The sequence below is a fragment of the Malus sylvestris genome, chromosome 3 (genome assembly GCF_916048215.2).
Source record: "Malus sylvestris chromosome 3, drMalSylv7.2, whole genome shotgun sequence".
In the NCBI taxonomy this organism is placed as follows: Eukaryota; Viridiplantae; Streptophyta; class Magnoliopsida; order Rosales; family Rosaceae; genus Malus; species Malus sylvestris.
This window is the reverse complement of record NC_062262.1, coordinates 1,219,086-1,240,479: the sequence shown is the minus strand read 5'-3', so window position 1 is coordinate 1,240,479 and position 21,394 is coordinate 1,219,086. Positions and strand designations below refer to the sequence as shown.

At 40.9% G+C, this 21,394-nt stretch overlaps 1 protein-coding gene across 11 annotated transcripts in view; it reads right to left on the bottom strand.

The window, feature by feature from the left end:
- Positions 1–21,394, bottom strand: part of LOC126616075 (putative disease resistance RPP13-like protein 1) — a 57,085-nt gene that overhangs the window by 22,710 nt on the left and 12,981 nt on the right. For 5 of the 11 annotated variants that reach the window (XM_050284054.1, XM_050284053.1, XM_050284052.1 and 2 more), the window contains exons 9-33: positions 21,235–21,309; positions 20,457–21,138; positions 19,718–20,298; positions 19,540–19,627; positions 19,162–19,431; positions 18,954–19,077; positions 18,704–18,832; positions 18,428–18,598; positions 18,079–18,331; positions 16,106–17,915; positions 15,737–15,936; positions 6,334–6,977; positions 5,965–6,246; positions 5,737–5,863; positions 5,472–5,617; positions 5,294–5,381; positions 5,088–5,193; positions 4,848–4,967; positions 4,567–4,741; positions 4,336–4,470; positions 4,101–4,196; positions 3,717–3,992; positions 3,205–3,596; positions 2,984–3,106; positions 2,764–2,872 (exon numbers count right to left, since the gene is read on the bottom strand). Coding sequence is in view for 5 of the 11 variants with exons in the window: in XM_050284050.1 (XP_050140007.1) it covers positions 19,773–20,132 (360 nt within the window). In the remaining 6 variants the exon portion in view is untranslated. Of the gene's footprint in view, positions 1–2,763; positions 2,873–2,983; positions 3,107–3,204; positions 3,597–3,716; positions 3,993–4,100; positions 4,197–4,335; positions 4,471–4,566; positions 4,742–4,847; positions 4,968–5,087; positions 5,194–5,293; positions 5,382–5,471; positions 5,618–5,736; positions 5,864–5,964; positions 6,247–6,333; positions 6,978–15,736; positions 15,937–16,105; positions 17,916–18,078; positions 18,332–18,427; positions 18,599–18,703; positions 18,833–18,953; positions 19,078–19,161; positions 19,432–19,539; positions 19,628–19,717; positions 20,299–20,456; positions 21,139–21,234; positions 21,310–21,394 lie in introns of those variants that run through there. The other 6 variants (XM_050284047.1, XM_050284046.1, XM_050284051.1 and 3 more) reach the window with 6 other exon arrangements.

Here is a 21,394-nt window from a genome sequence, read left to right as displayed (position 1 = left end):
ACATCACACACGCTAATATATTACTAAACATACCTCCGAGTCTAGATGCAAATTTGAATATTCTATGGATTGCTCATGAAATCCACATTGGTGAGAAGAATGCAATAACCTCTCAGTTTCTTTGGATCACTTCTAGGAGATAAGGGCATGTTTGGTACTCTTCTTGAATCTAATTTTTTAAACTAAAAAACAATTATCAAATTTTAGGTCTTAAAAACTTGTTTGGTAGGACTATTTTAAAAAATCAAACTCCAGACTAACTCAAAAATATAATATATTATCTAAAAACATAAAAAGTGAGTTTTTAGAGTTTTTAAACTTAAACTCATTCATTTCTTTTCTCTTTCTCCTCCTCTCTCACTCCAAATCTATCTCTCTATTTTTTTCTCTCTCCTGTTTTTTTTACACCTTTTTCGTCTCTTCTCCAATCCGCTCTCTTCATTCTCTCGGTTCTTTCTCTCACTCATCTTCATCTGTATCTCGTCTGATCCTCTCTCTTCTTTCTCTTTCCTTTAATCATCTCTTACTTTATTTCTTCGTCTCTCCTCTTTCTCCCTCTCCTGTGACCCTCTCTTTTTATATCTCCTTGTCTAGTCGTAAGATTGAAAAAATTTAGAACGCAAACCAATTAAGTTTTTGAGTCTTAAAAAAAATTATTTTGAAGAAATGTTCTGATAAATGATAAAAAATTCAAATAGGATACTAAACAAGCCCTAAGATTTTCATAGGCGGCAACAATAGGCATAATTTCATTTACCGCATGCAAAATATATTTTTCTGTAAGGAGAGTATGCGGATGCAGAGTTTTGATGAAAATGTAGGAAAAGATTGCAGAGCTTTACCTTCACACGCTTTTTACTGTTTCATTCTAAATCCAACTGTGAAAATCATGTTTTCTTTCAAATCATTGCATTAAGGAGGTGGGAGAGTGTGTGATTCAAATTCGCTTTTGACGAAAATCGAACCTAAAATCTCTCACTTACAAGTAAAGTCACTCTAAAATTTTAGTCGTTATAATTGCTGGTGAAAAACTAAATTGGTTAACATAATTAAGGTGCTATGGCACATTTGTAAATATTTTGGTAATAGTAGGTCACTTAACTGTTTACTTGGCAGTAAATTCGAAATTTAGGTTTCATTTAGAGTTTTAAAGCGTGATGGAATTTTGTCTAAAAAATAAATGTTGCAAGGGCTTAATTCTAAAGAACTATTTATAATTTTTCAATATTTTTTTTCCTTTTTGCTTAACATCTTCCTAGACATTTTATCATCCACGAGAAACAATATACGACGAATCTACCTACTATTTATCAATATTCAAACGTAATAATTTATATCCAACAAATAAAGCATTATAATTTATAAACCAAGAAAAAGGAGCACTGAAATAGCCATTTTGTGAAATTCATATCAACAATTTGCACAAATTATTATACAAATAATGATTAAACAAAGAAACAGTTTAAAAAAAATCTTAAATTAGCATTTTATTTTTCAATTTAAATTCCCATTTGTACTTTTCTGTTCTTATAACAATTTTAGGTTAATTTTGTTGTCCTATATTGTTTTATTGGGAAAAAAAGTTCTATGAACAAATAATGCATGAGAAAAAAGAAAAGCAAGAACAATCTATTGAAATCATATTTTGTAAGTCATAGGACATGGTTGTTGATGATTGAATTATTATTTAAAAGTTAGTTAACATGTTTATTTAGCTAACATGCTTTGCAAATGGTAGCATTTCTCATCATTAAAACAAGTTTGTGGAATATTCAACAAATAAATATAAAAACAAATTCAATGCAAATCTAAAGATTAGATGCTCACAGAAAAAGGAAATTAATTGGCTACTGTAGGAAATTTTTTTATTAACCACCCAAACATAAAATGAACTTTAAAAAGTAGTCATGACATAACAAAGCACACTACAGTTCATGAACAAACTTAAAAACTAATCATTACAAGTTATTACTATTACTAAGATTAAAGTTTTTTACGGTGTCAAAGAATACCACAACCTCATCAAAATTTTATCGGGAATTTCATCCCAATTGAAGGAAAAAAGAGTACCACGCAAAAACGAATTACAGGTTATGACTATCTAGCTTCTATTAATTAAAATATCCAAAATAATGTCCGGGGGAGTCTTCAAAATATAGCAACTTTCCAAATCGTGCAAATCTGTGCAACCTTGTCGGCCTCTCGTCTCGCATAATATTGTACCAAACGCAGTCCTCCTTTTGCTACTACCCTGCCATAGACGGAGTGGAATTAGTCTCCACTTCCACAGCAGCAGCTTCCAAATCAGCCACCATCGGCAGCCAACGACGTAGTGCTCTGGCCTCAACGTACATGGTAGAGGAAAATGAACCAAAGTGTGCATTTGGCTGCATACGAGTCAGAAAAGCAAATACTATTAAGGGAAACAATGAATGGACACCTTAGAGATTGGGAAATTTCCTTCTATGTGCGATAATGTACACAAGCAGTACCAGGGTTGAGTTGCTACTTACCAAGAAGGTTTCTAAATTGAGAGCCCGCTGCTCCAACTTTCCCCATCAAACTTGGGTTAAGGTATCATCGACTATTTCTCCACGGCATCTTCCAGACTTCGTCTAGATTGGTTAATGAATCAAATGATCGCCTACATATATAGTGAGCCAATCTGCAAGGTTCAAAAAATTTCTTCTTCGTTTGTTAACTTGCTATGTGAGTCACATGACATCACAAGACATCACACATGCTAATATATAGAAAACAAACCTCTGAGTCCAGATGCAACTTTGAATACTCTCTTGATTGCTCATGAAATCCACAATGGGGTAGAATGCTGTAACATCTCAGTTCCTTTGGATCACTTCCGGGAGAAAAGCTGTTTATATGCAGCACCAATAGGCACAATTTCATTTAAAGTATGTGATATATTTTTCATTAAGGAGAGTGTGGATGCAGAGTTTTGATGAAAATGTAGGAAGAGCTTTACCTTCACACGCTTCTACCGTTGCATTCTAAATCGAACTGTGAAAAGCATGTTTTCTCTCAAATCCATTTCAATAGGATGCAACTCAACTGCTTGACCTTCATACCTCAGCTTAACAAGGTACTCCTAAATTCAAAGATGATGAAATTATTATTGATACATTTATCTTAGAAAACAAGCAAATGGAACTTAACACAAAAGAGAGTGGTGGAAAGCTCAATTACAGCTCGTCTGCAGTGCTCAACGTTAGAATTATCATTCTTGTGAAATCCGTAGCAAACCAGCCAACCACTTATTCTACTAATATCATTTACTGGAATACCAACAAATGCAAGCATGACGACGGTGCTACAATGATCAAGCGCGCTGTTCAACCACTTTCTCTGTACAAAATTATATCGGCACCCATTCGAAGATGAGAGTTGCATCAAGAGAAGATGAAAAACCACGCCTCTCATATTCAAACTATAAAAGCATTAGAAAAAACATCACTCCAGGGGTAACCTCTCCGATTAAAGGAGAATTATATGCATGCACCGTTCAAGGACAACTAATTGATGCATGTTCAAATCGTTGGCTGTAGATAATCCTATCTTTACAATTCCAGAGTTGCCATCTGCATCAATAAAGCCGACAAATACGTTAGTCCCATCGTGTTGTCCTGATTGATTGCATACGAGAATTACATTGATACATAAAGGAAGAACAGATTACACTCAAGTGTTCAACTACATACACTGACATCTGTAGGTGCAGCAGCCAGCCACCATGTCTAGTAACACTGGCATTCTGGCAAGCGGTGCCAATAAGAGAAACAATGAATGGACCCCTTAGCGATTGGGAAATTTCCTGCTATGCACAATAACGGACATGGAGCACTACCACGGTTGAGTTGCTACTTACCAAGAAGGTTTCTAAATTTGAGTGCCCGCTGCTCCAACTTTCCCCATCAAACTTGGGTTAAGGCGTATCATTGTCTATTTCTCCACGGCATAACAAATCAAATGATCACCTACATATAAAGTGAGCGAATTTGCAATGTTCAAATAACTTTTTTCTTCCTCTGTTAACTTGCCATGCGAGTCACACGACACCACACACTAATATATAGAAAACAAACCTCCGAGTCCAGATGCAACTTTGAATATTCTCTTGATTGCTCATGAAATCCACAACTGCGAGAAGAATGCTATAACCTCTCAGTTCCTTCGGATCACTTCCAGGAGATAAGATGTTCATGGATGGCAACAATAGGCACAATTACATTTAAAGTATGCGATATATATTTTTCTTTAAGGAGAGTATGCGGATGCAGAGTTCTGATGAAAAAGCAGGAAAAGAACGTAGAGCTTTACCTTCACATGCTTTCTACCATTTCATTCTGAATTGAACTGTGAAAAGCATGTTTTATCTCAAATGATCGAATCCATTTCCATAGGATGCCAACTCAACTGCTTTCCCTTTTCATACCTCAGCTTAACAAGATACTCCTAAATTTAAAGATGAAGAAATTATTAATGATACATTTATCTTAGAAAACAAGCGAATGGAACTTAAAACAAAAGAGTGGTGGAAAGCTGAATTACAGCTTGTCTGCAGTGCTTAACGTAAGAATTATCATTCTTGTGAAATGTGTAGCACACTGGCCAACCACTTATTCTAGTAATATCATTTACTGGAATACCAACAAACGCAAGCATGACGAAAGTGCTAAAAGTGTCAAGCACGCTGTTCAACCTCCTTGTCTGTACAAAAGCATATCTGCACCCATTAGAAGATGAGAATGACATCAAGAGAAGATGAAAAGGCATGCCTCTCATATTCAAATTAGAAACAGTATTAGAAAAGACATCATTCCAGGGGTCACCTCTCAGATTAAAGGAGACTTATATTCATGCCAGATAGCACCATACACTAACAACTAATTGATGCATGTTTAAATCGTTGGCTGTAGATAATCCTATCTTTACAATTCCAGAGTTGCCATCTGCATTAATAAAGCCGACAAATACGTTAGTCCCAACGTGTTGTCCTGACTGATTGCATAGTTGAATTACCTTGTTACAGAAAAGAATAACAAATTACACTCAAGTGTTCAACTACTTACACTGAAATCTGTAGGGGAAGCAGCCAGCCACCTAGGCTAGCAACACTAGCATTCTAGCAAGCAGTGCCAATAAGCCATGCTCTCTTCAAGACTTTAACCATTGTGTCTGTAGAGAAACATATCTGTTAGTCCCATCACACCTACCACAAGATTACAGTTATGACGCAAACGAGAGAAGTATGAGAAAACCATCATCCAGGTTTTACCTCTTGTCATGCAGGAGAATCATATATATCGACCCCAAGTAGTTCCACAGTATCAGACTACAAATACTTCACTCTGCTCGCCACTCTCCTGTAATTTCATCTGGAATAGACTCTGAAACTTGAATTTAAGTAGGAATATTGCTGAGGACAATCAGTTTAAAAATAAATAAAAAAGTACCTGGCTTTTGTCTTGAGAGTTGGGAGTTGGAGAGAGTTATATTCATGCCGGATAGCTGGAGTAGCACCATTCAAGGACAACTAATTGATGCATGTTTAAATTGTTGGCAGTAGATGATCCTTTCTTTACAATTCCAGAGTTGCCATCTGCATCAATAAAGCCGACATAAATGTAGTCCCATCGTGCTGTCCTGACTGATAGCATAGTTGAATTACACTGCTACAGAAAGGAAGAATAAGTTACACTCAAGTGTTCAACTGCTTACACTGAAATCTGTAGGCGCGGCAGCAGACAGCCACCGAGTCGAGTAACACTGGCATTCTAGAAAGCGGTGCCAATAAGCCATGCTCTCTTCAACCATTGTGTTTGTATAGAAACGTATGTGTATACACCTACCTCAAGATGACAGAGGCATTGAAAGATGAGTGAGCATTCCACCATATGGAAACCACAGCAGTACATCGGTGAAAGAAAAACATCATCAAGGAGTTACTTTTATCCCATGCAAGGTGAATCATATATGTGAGAGATTGCCGCCACACCAATCAACTAGTAGTAATTGATATGTAAGCTAAAACCGGTTGCTATTATATTTGATGATACTGTCCTGAAATTTCAATCAACTAGTAGTAATTGATATGTAAGCTAAGAACCGTCTTCTTCTTCAGGACTGAGTACCAACTCCTGAACAATATCTTCATCCATGTCTACTCGGTCCTGGCACTGAGTCTTTCACTTCCTTTTCTTCTTTTTCACATCTTTGGGTGGTTCAGCTCTGAAAAACCAATAATAATGTTACAACACAAATACCAAAAGTAAAATTGTATAGCAATCTAGAGAGAGAGAGAGAGAGAGACCATACTTGGAATCCTTTCCTGTTAACCAGGACAAACTAAAGGCAGCAATGCCTTCATCGTCCCTGGTGTCATCTTCTTCATCGCTTTCTCGTCCTTTACTTCCAAAGACAGATGAATGCTCGCCCACAAGAACACTGGAACCAATTAGGATGTTAGAAAATGGAACATCAAACATGACTGTGAAAATGAACTCAATAGAGACAACGAAGCATTTCTTTGTTGTGCTACTTCACGTAGAGTTGCAACGTACTTCGACAGAGAGCTAGCCCCTGACCTTTTCTCATCCTATAATAAGGACTTCAGTTTCTCCAAGATGATATCAAAATAAAACGAAATGAAGGCCAAGCGTTAAAGATATTTCAGATTTAAACAAAGTTTGATAATTCAATCATGAAAGATCCAAGAAATAGGCATTTGTGGTTATTGGCTGGTAACAATTTAGCAAAGTACACATACATATAATACATTGATGGCAAAATCACATAGGAAGAGATGGCTCCAGTCCAGAGCTCTGTGCCATAGGAAGAGACGGCAAAATCACATACGCAATAGGCCTAAACTCAGGTTCTGTGCCATAGGAAGAGACGGCTCCAGTCCAGAGCTCAAGACAGTTCATGACCTTCCACTCATAAACCTTTCAGAATGCTTCCTACAAAACGCAAAGCAACACAAGTTAATGCTAGATATATAGGGCATCTGGCGCGTTTTAAACTAAATACAACAACAACAACAACAACAACAAAGCCTTTTCCCACTAAGTGGGGTCGGCTATATGAATCCTAGAACGCCATTGCGCTCGGTTTTGTGTCATGTCCTCCGTTAGATCCAAGTACTCTAAGTCTTTTCTTAGAGTCTCTTCCAGAGTTTTCCTAGGTCTTCCTCTACCCCTTCGGCCCTGAACCTCTGTCCCGTAGTCACATTTTCGAAACGGAGCGTCATTCGGCCTTCTTTGCACATGTCCAAATCACCGGAGCCGATTTTCTCTCATCTTTCCTACAATTTCGTCTACTCCTACTTTACCTCGGATATCCTCATTCCCAATCTTATCCTTTCTCGTGTGCCCACACATCCCACGAAGCATCCTCATCTCCGCTACACCCATTTTGTGTACGTGTTGATGCTTCACCGCCCAACATTCTGTGCCATACAACATCGCTGGCCTTATTGCCGTCCTATAAAATTTTCCCTTGAGCTTCAGTGGCCTACGATGGTCACACAACACGCCGGATGCATTCTTACACTTCATCCATCCAGCTCGTATTATATGGTTGAGATCTCCATCTAATTCTCCGTTCTCTTGCAAGATAGATCCTAGGTAGCGAAAACGGTCGCTTTTTGTGATCTTCGCTAGATTGCTCCGGTCATTAGTGTGGATAAGTATATAAATGGATAGAGATAGGAAAGCAAACACAAGATGTACGTGGTTCACCCAGATTGGCTACGTCCACGGAATAGAAGAGTTCTCATTAATTGTGAAGGGTTTACACAAGTACATAGGTTCAAGCTCTCCTTTAGTGAGTACAAGTGAACGATTTAGTACAAATGACATTAGGAAATATTGTGGGAGAATGATCTCGTAATCACGAAACTTCTAAGTATCGGAGTGTGGTGTCGTCTTGACTTGCCTTATCTGTCTCATAGGTAGATGTGGCATCTTCTCTGGAAGTACTCTTCCTCCATCCAGGGGTGGTATCTTTAACTGGTGGAGATGCACAAGGTAATGTATCAATTTCACTTGAAGCTTACTTGTAGTTTCAGGCTTGGTCAAGCGCGATACAAACCATGTAGTAGGAGTCCCCCAAGTCGCCGAGCTAGGGGGTCTGCTGAAAGAGGTGACAGACAAGGTAAGCAATCAAAGCTCCGACTGATTGTTCACCTTCTCCCCATCTTGCAGCAGCATGAAGGATAAAGAGAAGAAAAATGAGAAGAGATGATATGAGATACTTTTGCTTTGGAAGAAGTAACTTTCCACAGGCTTATTCTTGAACTGAGCTGGAGGGTTTTCTGGTTTCCTCCAGAGTATAAGGCCGACTGAAGAATTTGAGGGTCAAAACAAGTCCATCAAATCTAGAGTACGTTCCACCCTGCTAATATGGGATACTTTTGCTTTTGACAGAGTAATGGATGTATCGGCACGTGTGCTGTTACGCTTGTCTCCACATGCTTCCTTGAATCCTTCGCACTTGCCCTATCTGTTCCTCAAGCAGATGCGGAATCTTCCCTGGAAACATAAGATGTTGAAGATGAGTACTCGAGAGCAATGCCAGGTAAGTAATCAGGTAAGCGGTTCCAGGCAGTCAGTTCCTGGCTGGAAGCTTGATTCCAAGTGCTGACTGATTGCTCTCTTTCTCCTTGTCTTGCAGGTAAAAACAAGGCCAAAGGAAAAGACAGGGAAAAAGCATGATATGGGATACTCTTGCTTTTAACCCTGATGATATGAGATATTCTTGCTCTAGTATAGCTTGTTTGCAGAGGTATTATCGGGGGGAAAGAAAGCTGAATATTTCGAAAGGTTTCGTTGGGAGTGCCCTCTCAGATATGATGAAGGGTTGAGCATTTTTGCAGGTCTGCCTGTTCGTTGGGGATGGAGGTCGACATATATAGGAGTCTCCCTAACAAGTAGTAATGCTATTCCTTTACCCTGCTTGGTCATAGCACGGTAGTGGGAGCTGCCAGTTTCACATGTTTTAACTCTGTCAGAGCACTTTGAAAAAGTGGTATGTGGTATCTGGCTCTCGAGATTCGGAGAACGATGCCTCTTCGATTTTTGAGAAAGCAATCATGCTGGGGGTCTGGCTCTCGAGATTCGGAGAGCAGTGTCTCTTCAATTTTTGAGGAAGTAATCATGTTGGGAGTCTGGCTCTCGAGATTCGGAGGGCGGTGCCTCTTCGATTTTGGAGCAAGCAATCTTGTTGGGAGTGTTGTCTCGAATGTGAGTAAAGGTTGGGCATGTTTGCTAGTCTACCTTGCCACGAAGCACAAAGGTTGACACACAGGGACTTTCCAATTATCCAGCAATGATACTGTTCCTTTACCCTCTCTTCGATTTTGAGAAAGTAGTCATGTTGGGAGTCTGGCTCTCGAGATTCGAAGGACGGTGCCTCTTCGATTTTGGAGCAAGCAATCTTGTTGGGAGTGTTTTCTCGAATGTGAGTAAAGGTTGGGCATGTTTGCTAGTCTACCTTGCCACGAAGCACAGAGGTTGACACACAGGGACTTTCCAATTATCCAGCAGTGGTACTGTTCCTTTACCCTTGTGGGTAATAATATGGTAGCTAGACCTTCAAAATTTATGTGTCTAAACTTTGTTAGTGCTGTTTCTTTGCTATTCTTTTACCTTTCTTGGTCAGAGCGATGTAGTGGGAGCTGCAAGCTTCACGTGCTCAACTTTGGCAGAGAACTTTGGCAAAGTTATCTGTGGTACCCATGAGCTATTGTTGCGTGTGGGAAGTGGGTGATTGAACAGTAAGATTCATGTGCTTTCTACTTCACCAGAAGTCTTCGACAGAATGCCCATAATTTCTGCAAAGCTGAGTGTGCGTGTGACAGGTGCTGACAAGGCTAGAAAAGTAGGTGCCTCTTCGATTTCTGAGATCGGCCCTCGTGGTCTCTGAGCAGCCCAGCTTTTGAGAAAGCGAGCGCCTCTTCGATTGATTCGAAGAACGATGCCTCATCGATTTTTGAGAAAGCAATCATGCTGGGGGTCTGGCTCTCGAAGATTCGGGGAGCAGTGTCTCTTCGATTTTTGAGAAAGTAATCATGTTGGGAGTCTGGCTCTCAAGATTCGGAGGGCGGTGCCTCTTCGATTTTGGAGCAAGCAATCTTGTTGGGAGTGTTTTCTCGAATGTGAGTAAAGGTTGGGCATGTTTGCTAGTCTACCTTGCCACGAAGCACAGAGGTTGACACACAGGGACTTTCCAATTATCCAGCAATGGTACTGTTCTTTTACCCTCTCTTCGATTTTTAAGAAAGTAGTCATGTTGGGAGTCTGGCTTTTGGAGCAAGCAATCTTATTGGGAGTGTTTTCTCGAATGTGAGTAAAGGTTGAGCATGTTTGCTATGTGTTTTTCTTTGAAACATGTTTCCAACCATTGTTGTGCAATATTTTAACAGGTTGTCCTGTGTTTATGGTGTTGTAAGGTGTTTTGTTTAGTATTCTTTTGTTTTTCCTTCTTGTTTTGTTGGCTGAAAAAAGAAAGAAAATAAATAGCGATGTAGTGGGAGCTGCAAGTTTCACGTGCTCAACTTTGGCAGAGAACTTTGGCAAAGTTTTCTGTGGTACCCATAAGCTATTGTTGCGTGTGGGAAGTGGGTGATTGAACAGTAAGATTCATGTGTTTTCTACTTCGCCAGAAGTCTTCGACAGAATGCCCATAATTTCCGCAAAGCTGAGTGTGCGTGTGACAGGTGCTGACAAGGCTGGAAAAGTAGGTGCCTCTTCGATTTCTAAGATTGGCCCTCGTGGTCTCTGGGGAGCCCAGCTTTTGAGAAAGCGAGCGCCTCTTCGATTTCTGAGATCAGCCTTCGTGGTCTTTGAGCAGCCCAACTTTTGAGAAAGCAAACGCCTCTTCGATTTCTGAGATCAACCCTCGTGATCTCTAAGCAGCCCAGCTTTTGAGAAAGCAAACGCCTCTTCAATTTCTGAGCAGGCGCCTCTTCGATTTCTGAAGCTCCGTCGAGTGCAGATTTTTATAGGGGCTGGCATTAAGTTCCAAAGCACACTTGAATCTCCACCAGTAGAAGCTTCATTCTTGCACTTCTAAGATCTTGATTTGTCCGACCTCTTCTCTCTTCAACACCTTTGAAAATGTCTGGCCCCTCCGACCGTCGTTTTGACTTGAACCTTGTTGAAGAGGCAGCCCCGCCTTCTCCAGACAACATATGGCGCCCATCCTTCGTCTCCCCTACTGGTCCTCTTACCGTTGGGGATTCCGTGATGAAGAATGATATGACCGCTGCGGTGGTGGCCAGGAACCTTCTCACTCCCAAAGATAACAGACTACTTTCCAAACGGTCTGATGAGTTAGCTGTTAAGGATTCGCTGGCTCTCAGTGTTCAGTGTGCAGGTTCTGTGTCTAATATGGCCCAACGCCTATTTGCTCGAACCCGCCAAGTTGAATCATTGGCGGCTGAAGTGATGAGTCTCAAACAGGAGATTAGAGGTCTCAAACAGGAGAATAAACAGTTGCACCGGCTCGCACATGACTATGCTACAAACATGAAGAGGAAGCTTGACCAGATGAAGGAAACTGATGGTCAGGTTTTACTTGATCATCAGAGATTTGTGGGTTTGTTCCAAAGGCATTTATTGCCTTCGTCTTCTGGGGCTGTACCGCGTAATGAAGATCCAAATGATCAACCTCTGATGCCCCCTCCTTCTAGGGTTCTGTCCAGTACTGAGGCTCCAAATGATCCCCCTCCGGTGCCTTCTCTTTCTGGGGCTCTACCGACTGCTGAGACTTCTCCTAAGCAACCTTTGTGAAGGCTCCCTCTTGTGTGTTTATTTTGACTCATGTATATGTACATATTTGTAGCTTATCGGGGATATCAATAAATAAGCTTTCCTTCATTTCAACGTATTGTGTTAAATACACCAAAGCCTTCTTCGCTAAGTTCTTTGAATTTTCTTTTGTTGAAGCTTGTATGTTGAAGCTTTCTGAGTGGAGCATGTAGGTTGGGGTAGTGTTCCCTTAATTTTCCGAGTGAGGAAAATTTCTCGGTTGGAGACTTGGAAAATCCAAGTCACTGAGTGGGATCGGCTATATGAATCTTAGAACGCCATTGTGCTCGATCCTGTGTCATGTCCTTCGTTAGATCCAAGTACTCTAAGTCTTTTCTTAGAGTCTCTTCCAAAGTTTTCCTAGGTCTTCCTCTACCTCTTCGGCCCTGAACCTCTGTCCCATAGTCGCATCTTCTAATCGGAGCGTCAGTAGGCCTTCTTTGCACATGTCCAAACCACCGTAACCGATTTTCTCTCATCTTTCCTTCAATTTCGGCTACTCCTACTTTACCCCGGATATCCTAATTCCTAATCTTATCCTTTCTCGTGTGCCCACACATCCAACGAAGCATCCTCATCTCCGCTACACCCATTTTGTGTACGTGTTGATGTTTCACCGCCCAACATTCTGTGCCATACAGCATCGCCGGCCTTATTGCCGTCTTATAAAATTTTCCCTTGAGCTTTAGTGGCATACGGCGGTCACATAACACGCCGGATGCACTCTTCCACTTCATCCATCCAGCTTGTATTCTATGGTTGAGATCTCCATCTAATTCTCCGTTCTTTTGCAAGATAGATCCTAGGTAACGAAAACGGTCGCTCTTTGGTATTTCTTGATCTCCGATCCTCACCCCTAACTCGTTTTGGCCTCCATTTGCACTGAACTTGCACTCCATATATTCTGTCTTTGCTCGGCTTAGGCGAAGACCTTTAGATTCCAACACTTCTCTCCAAAGGTTAAGCTTTGCATTTACCCCTTCCTGAGTTTCATCTATCAACACTATATCGTCTGTGAAAAGCATACACCAAGGAATATCATCTTGAATATGTCCTGTTAACTCATCCATTACCAACGCAAAAAGGTAAGGACTTAAGGATGAGCCTTGATGTAATCCTACAGTTATGGGAAAGCTTTCGGTTTGTCCTTCATGAGTTCTTACGGCAGTCTTTGCTCCTTCATACATATCTTTTATAGCTTGGATATATGCTACTCGTACTCCTTTCTTCTCTAAAATCCTCCAAAGAATGTCTCTTGGGACCCTATCCTACGCTTTTTCCAAATCTATAAAGACCATGTGTAAATCCTTTTTCCCATCTCTATATCTTTCCATCAATCTTCGTAAGAGATAGATTGCCTCCATGGTTGAGCGCCCTGGCATGAACCCGAATTGGTTGTTCGAAACCCGTGTCTCTTGCCTCAATCTATGCTCAATGACTCTCTCCCAGAGCTTCATTGTATGACTCATTAGCTTAATACCCCTATAGTTCATGCAATTTTGTACGTCGCCCTTATTCTTGTAGATAGGCACCAAAGTGCTCGTTCGCCACTCATTTGGCATCTTCTTCGTTTTCAAAATCCTATTGAAAAGGTCAGTGAGCCATGTTATACCTGTCTCTCCCAAAAGTTTCCACACTTCGATTGGTATATCGTCTGGGCCTATTGCTTTTTTATGCTTCATCTTCTTCAAAGCTACAACCACTTCTTCCTTCCGGATTCGACGATAAAAAGAGTAGTTTCTACACTCTTCTGAGTTACTCAACTCCCCTAAAGAAGCACTCATTTCATGTCCTTCATTGAAAAGATTATGAAAATAACCTCTCCATCTGTCTTTAACCGCGTTCTCTGTAGCAAGAACCTTTCCATCCTCATCCTTGATGCACCTCACTTGGTTTAGGTCCCTTGTCTTCTTTTCCCTTGCTCTAGATAGTTTATAGATATCCAACTCTCCTTCTTTGGTATCTAGTCGTTTATACATATCGTCGTAAGCCGCTAACTTAGCTTCTCTGACAGCTTTCTTCGCCTCTTGCTTCGCTTTTCTATACCTTTCACCATTTTCATCGGTCCTCTCCTTGTATAAGGCTTTACAACATTCCTTCTTAGCCTTCACCTTTGTTTGTACCTCCTCATTCCACCACCAAGATTCCTTTTGGTGTGGGGCAAAGCCCTTGGACTCTCCTAATACCTCTTTTGCTACTTTTCGGATACAACTAGCCATGGAATCCCACATTTGGCTAGCTTCCCCCTCTCTATCCCACACACATTGGGTGATTACCTTCTCTTTGAAAATGGCTTGTTTTTCTTCTTTTAGATTCCACCATCTAGTCCTTGGGCACTTCCAAGTCTTGTTCTTTTGTCTTACTCTTTTGATATGTACATCCATCACCAACAAGCGATGTTGATTAGCCACGCTCTCTCCTGGTATAACTTTGCAATCCTTACAAGTTATACGATCCCCTTTCCTCATTAGAAGAAAATCTATTTGTGTTTTTGACGACCCACTCTTGTAGGTGATCACATGTTCTTCTCTCTTCTTAAAGAAGGTGTTGGCTAAGAAGAGATCATATGCCATTGCAAAATCCAAGATAGCTTCCCCATCCTCGTTTCTCTCCCCAAAACCATGGCCACCATGAAAACCTCCATAGTTGCCTGTCTCCCTGCCCACGTGTCCATTTAAATCTCCTCCTATAAATAACTTCTCCGTCTGAGCAATTCCTTGCACCAAGTCTCCAAGATCTTCCCAAAATTTCTCCTTCGAACTCATATCCAACCCTACTTGAGGTGCGTACGCACTAATCACATTGATAAGTTCTTGTCCTATTACAATCTTGATTGCCATGATTCTATCTCCTACCCTCTTGACATCTACAACATCTTGTACCAAGGTCTTGTCCACGATGATGCCAACACCGTTTCTCGTTCTATTTGTGCCCGAATACCAAAGTTTAAACCCTGAGTTTTCTAGATCCTTTGCCTTACTACCAACCCATTTAGTTTCTTGTAGGCACATAATATTTATCCTTCTCCTCACCATAACTTCCACTACTTCCATAGATTTTCCCGTTAAGGTTCCTATATTCCACGTTCCTAAACGCATTTTGCTCTCTTGAACTCTACCCTTCTGTCCTAGCTTCTTCACCCTCCCCCGTCTAATAGGATCAAAGTACTTCTTTTGTGTGTCCCGGGTAAAGTTGATAGGAGCATATGCTCCTAAACAACTTTGAGTGGAGTCGTTCGAAAAGAAGTTTCTATGGCCCCCTTGCTCATTTAACACTGCATCCGGGTGCCGATGAAGATACAGCGACCCTTGCTCACTTATCACTGTGCTCGGGCCACACAGCGCGCCACTTACGGGTGACGCCCTAGCTTTAGCGCGATTTTGTTCTGGATTCATTTTCATAAGGATTCGACGTGATCATGGAGTGCCGGCTGTCGACTACCTGACGCCCTCCCCCTCCTCCTTTATCCGGGCTTGGGACCGGCCATGTAAGACATAGGCGGAGTTGCGTTTTAAACTAAATACAATTTCTAAAATTAAAAAAGAAAATGAGAAACTAGGATTTGAAACATGGAGGAAAAGCTAACATTTTTATTCAATGGTACCAAGAAAATATGATTCTTTTTTTTTTTTTTATGTAGTCAATGACTTCGAAAAAACTTTACAGGCAGTTTATCTAGCCGCTCTTGTAATAATTCATCGAGGTTAAGTTCTCTCAGTTGGGTAGGTAGTGTCATTAGCCTTTCTGATCATTCCTAAGTTCTACAAAGATGCATGTTAGCCTACAAGAGACAATCCAATAACTAAACAAAAGGTAAACATTCATATTTCAAGGATAATAGAACCGTAGTTCAATTACATTGATACATAAAGGAAGAACAGATTACACGCAAGTGTTCAACTGCTTACATTGAAATCTGTAGGCGCAGCAGCCAGCCACCGAGTCTAGCAATACTGGCATTCTATCATGCAGTGCCAGTAAGCGGTGCTCTCTTAATAGAGTTGAGAGTCCAGGAGGTTTTGAACGTCCATTTCCATCCAAAGATTTCAAACTTGATAGTTCAGTAAACCAGAGCTCCATTTGATAATCCAATCTTTACAGGTTTAGTCTGTTTGCTCAATGCATCAATGAAACCGATATATCTGTTAGTCCCTTCACATTTTCTTGACTTAGCATATAGTTGAAATGAACTGTTAAAGAAAAAGACTGATCCCTAATATAAATGCAATAGAGAAAAGGCAAACCCAAGATAGAACAAGTGAGAGAAAGTAAATTACAATTTACATCTGATCTGCAATGTTCAACCGGTGAAATCCATAGCACAACCATGAGGCACAGCGATGAGGCACTATTCAACTGTTGTGCGCAAACGGGAGAAGTATGAAAAACCATCACTAAGGGCTTACCTCTTCTCGTGCAGGAGAATCATGTACATCCACCCCAAGTAGTTCCACAGTATCAGACTACAAAGAAGTCAGTCTACCTGGCTTCGTCTTGAGAGTTGAGAGTTCAGAGTTGGAAAGGCGAAGTGAAAGCTCATAGGATGGTGACTTCATCGTCTATCTTTATGCAAGGAATGCGAGATATGTTTCTCCAATCTTTTCCCTTCTTGTTCCGATAACTCCTCTTCAGAGAAGGGCAATTCTCGATACTCAACCAAGAAAGAGACGCCGGAAAACCCTCTTTTGGCAGGAATTCGAGACTCTGCACCATGAAATTCTAGCTGTTGAAGAGAAGTGAGGTGCTCAAGTCCCTTCCCGTCCAAAGATTTCAGATTTGAAAGTTGAGAGATTTTGAGAGTGGGAAAGTTCCTTGAGCAACGTCTCCAGCAGGTCCTTGTTTCTGGTGATTATAAATTCTCGAAGAGAGACAAGTCCTTGCAATCCCCACTCCTCTGAAGGCCTCAGTCTCTCACAATTTTCGATCCAAAATGCTTGTAGGTTGCAAGGCATACCCCCTTGTGCAAGTGACTCCAGATTTGGAAGATTTTGTAACCACAAATGTTGAAGGGCGGTGAGGGTGTGCATTCCGTCCGGCAACAACTTCAAACTCTTGCATCCCCAGACTGAAAAGGAAGTCAGGTGGGGAGTGGGCAATCCTCCGTCGGGAAAAGAGACCAGATTTGGACATCTCCGGAGAGACAGGTAGTCGAGATGGCTGAGATTTTCGACTGCTCTTCTTTCAACATAAAGGGACTCCAGATTCTGACAACCATAGATACCAAGAGTTGAAAGCTTGGGGAAGATGCCCAAAGGGAACGACCTCAGAGAATCACAGCAATCCAAAACTCTAGCCTCTCTAAAGATTGAAACGGTTGATATCCCCCGTAGAACTCAACACCAACACTCGTAACAAGTTTCATGCTTTCTACGTATAATAATTAAGATGTGGATGCGTTGTCAAAACCTTGTCAAGTTAGCAATTTCTTTGGTGGTGTTAGATTTTGATATTTTTCATCCATCCTGGTCATGTGGATAGCACTTGGCAATTGTACGAGGGCAAACTTGTAATTATAAAAGTTCAGAAAGGTGATCGGCATTCAAGTTCGAGGAAGGGGACGAATCGACAAAAACCTCAACTATTACTAAGATTAAAGTTTTTTAGGGTCTGAACCCAAAAAAGGAATTTGCTTTTTAACTAAAAGTGTGCTAGTTGTTACCATCGAAAGAATAATGTACAAGACGATAGGGTGTTGAAGAGCGGCCTCATCAAAACCTTGTTAGGAATTTCAACCCAACTGAAGGAAAAAGAGTACCACGCACCAACAATTTACAAGATACGATGGTCTAGCTTCTATTAACTAAAACATCCAAAATAATGTCCAGGGAAGTCGTCAAACTATAGCAACTCTTGATATCGTGCAAGACTATGTGCAACCTTTTAGGCCTCTCGTCTCACATAATATTTTGGGCCAGACGCAGAATAATCCTCCTCCTTTTGCAACAGCCCTGCCAAAGCTAGAGTGGAATGACTCTCCACTTCCACAGCAGCAGCCTCCAAATCAGCCACCATCGGCAGCCAACGACGTAGTGCTCTGGCCTCAATGTACGTGGTAGAGGAAAACGAACTCCACACGCACGCACTTGGCTGCACAGGCAGCAACAAAGTGTGCATTTGACTGCATTAGAATCAGAAAAACAAATACTATATATTAAGAGAAACAATGAATGGACCCCTTAGCGATTGGGAAATTTTGCTGCTATGTGCGATAATGTACATGAAGCATTACTACGGTTGAGTTGCTACTTACCAAGAAGGTTTCTAAATTTAAGAGCCCGCTGCTCCAACTTTACCCATCAAACTTGGGTTAAGGCGAAGCATCGTCTATTTCTCCACTGCATCTTCCTCAAGAGCGGGAAAGAATGCAGAGCTTTACCTTCACACGCTTTCTACAGTTTAATTCTGAATCGAACTGTGAAAAGCACGTTTTCTCTCAAATCCATTTCAATAGGATGCCAACTCAACTGCTTCCCTTTTTCATACCTCAGCTTAACAAGATGCTCCTAAATTCAAAGATGAAGAAATTATTATGGATACATTTATCTTAGAAAACAAGCAAATAGAACTTAAAACAAGAGAGTGGTGGAAAGCTCAATTACAGCTCGTCTGCAGTGCTCAACGTAAGAATTATCATTCTTGTGAAATCAGTAGCACACCAGCCAACCACTTATTCTAGTAATATTATTTACTGGAATACCAACGCAAGCATGAGAATAGTGCTACAAGGATCAAGCGAGCTGTTCCACCACTCTGTCTGTACAAAAGCATATCTGCGCCCATTTGTAGATGAGAGTGACATCAAGAGAAGATAAAAAGGCATGCCTCTCATATTCAAACTACAACAGCATTAGAAAAAACAGCACTCCAGGGGTTACCTCTCCAACATAAGTAAAATTATATTCATGCCAGTTAGCTGGAGCTAGCACCATTCAAGGACAACTAATTGATGCATGTTAAATCGTTGGCTGTAGATAATCCTCTCTTTACATTTCCAGAGTTGCCATCTGCATCAATAAAGCCGACAAATACATTGGTCCCATCAAATTGTCCTGACTGATTGCATAGTTGAATTACAATGATACATAAAGGAAGCACAAATTGCACTCCAAGTGTTCAACCACTTACACTGAAATCTGTAGATGCAGCAGCCAGCCACCAAGTCTAGTAACACTGGCATTCCAGCAACTGATGCCAATAAGCCATGCTCTCTCCAACCATTGTGTTTGCAGAGAAACATATGTATATGCACCTACCACAAGATGACAGAGGCATTGAAATATGAGTAAGCATTCCGCCATACGGAAACCACAGCAGTATATATATACACAAGTACCTGAGTGGTTGATGTAAGCTAACATCGTTTTCCCTCTGATAATCCTATCTTTGCAGTTCAATAGTTTTCTCTCTGGATCGACGAAGTCCCGCATACATTCAATCCTTATATAGCTATTGAAGAGAGCTGAGGTCTAGAGGTTCAAGTCCCGGCAGGAATTGCGAGTGGGAGGCGTTGTAAGTCCATTTCCGTCCAAAAGATTTCAAACTTGACAGTCCAGAAAACCAGAGCAACATTTGATAATCCTATCTTTATGGGTTTGCTTGCTCGCTGCATCAGTGAAACCGATATATCTGTTAGTCCCATCACACCTACCACAAGATTAGAGTTATGTTGCAAACGAGAGAAGTATGAGAAAACCATCATCCAGGGTTTTACCTCTTGTCATGCAGGAGAATCATATATATCCACCCCCAAGTAGTTCCACAGTATCAGACTACAAATAATTCACTCCCCTCCCACTCTCCTGTAATTTCATCGTAATTAAACTCTGAAACTTTAATTTAAGCTGGAATATTGCTGAGGACAATCAATTTAATAATAAATAAAATAGTACCTGGCTTTTGTCTTGAGAGTTGAGAGTTGAGAGTTGGAGAGAGTGAAATGAAAGCTCACAAGATGTTGACTTCTCCATCTATATCTATGCAAGGAATGCGAGCTATGTTCTCATACCTCTTCTTCAGATACCTCTTCTTCAGATAAGAAAGAGATTCCGGAAAACCCTCTTTTGGCAGGAATTTGAGACTTTCGCACTTTGAAATTTGTAGCTTTTGAAGAGAAGTGAGGTGCTCAAGTCCCTTTCCGTCCAAAGATTTCAGATACCATACATGAGAGATTTGGAGAGTGTGAAGAGTGGCAGGGAGCAGCTGTTCATTGAGCAACGTCTCCAGCAGATCCTTGGTTCCTTCGATCCGAAATTGTCGAAGAGAGACTAGCCCTTGCAATCCCCATTCCATTGAAGGCCTCAGTCTCTCACAAAATTTGATCCGAAATTGTCGAAGAGAGACAAGCCCTTAGAATTACTCTCCACTTCCACAGCTGCAGCTTCCAAATCAGCCACCATCTGCAGCCAACGACGTAGTGCTCTGGCCTCAGCGTACCTGGTAGAGGAAAATGAACTCCCCCACGCGCACTTGGCTGCACAGGCAGCAACAAAGTGTGCATTTGGCTGCATACAGTTCAGAAAAGCAAATACTATTAAGGGAAACAATGAATGGACACCTTAACGATGGGGAAATTTTCTGCTATGTGCGGTAATGTACACGAAGCACTACCACGGTTGAGTTGCTACTTACCAAGAAGGTTTCTAAAATTGAAAGCACGTTGCTCCAACTTTCCCCATCAAACTTGGGTTAAGGCGTATCACCGACTATTTCTCCATGGCATCTTCCAGACTTCCTCTAGATTGGTTAACCAATCAAATGATTGCCTACATATATAGTGAGTGAATCTGCAATGTTCAAATAAATTTTTTCTTCGTTTGTTAACTTGCTATGCGAGTCACACGACATCACAAGACATCACGCATGCTAACATACAGAAAACAAACCTCCGAGTCCAGATGCAACTTTCAATATTCTCTTGATTTCTCATGAAATCCACAATGGTGAGAAGAATGCTATAACCTCTCAGTTCCTTTGGATCACTTCCGGGAGAAAAGATGTTCATACGCAGCAACAATAGGCACAATTTCATTTAAAGTATGTGATATATATTATTCTTTAAGGAGACTATGCGGATTCTGAGTTTTGATGAAAATGTAGGAAAAGAACGTAGAGCTTTACCTTCACACGCTTTCTACCGTTTCATTCTAACTCCAAAGTGAAAAGCATATTTTCTCTCAAATCCATTTCAATAGGATGCCAACTCTCAACTGCTTTCCTTTTTCATACTCAGCTTAACAAGATACTCCTAAATTCAAAGATGAAGAAGATTTTTCCGTACCAGCAACTTCTACCTATACCGCAGTTGAAGCACCTAAAGGAGAATTTGGTGTCTTTCTGGTCAGTAATGGTTATCTTTAAAACAAGCAAACGGAACTTAAAACAAAAGAGTGGTGGAAAGCTCATTTACTAGAATATCAACAAATGCAAGCATGATGACAGTGCTACAAGGATCAAGCGCGCTGTTCAACCACTTTGTACAAATCTGCACCCATGCGAAGATGAGAGTGACGTCAAGAGAAGATGAAAAAGCATGCCTCTCGTATTCAAACTATAAACAGTATTTAGAA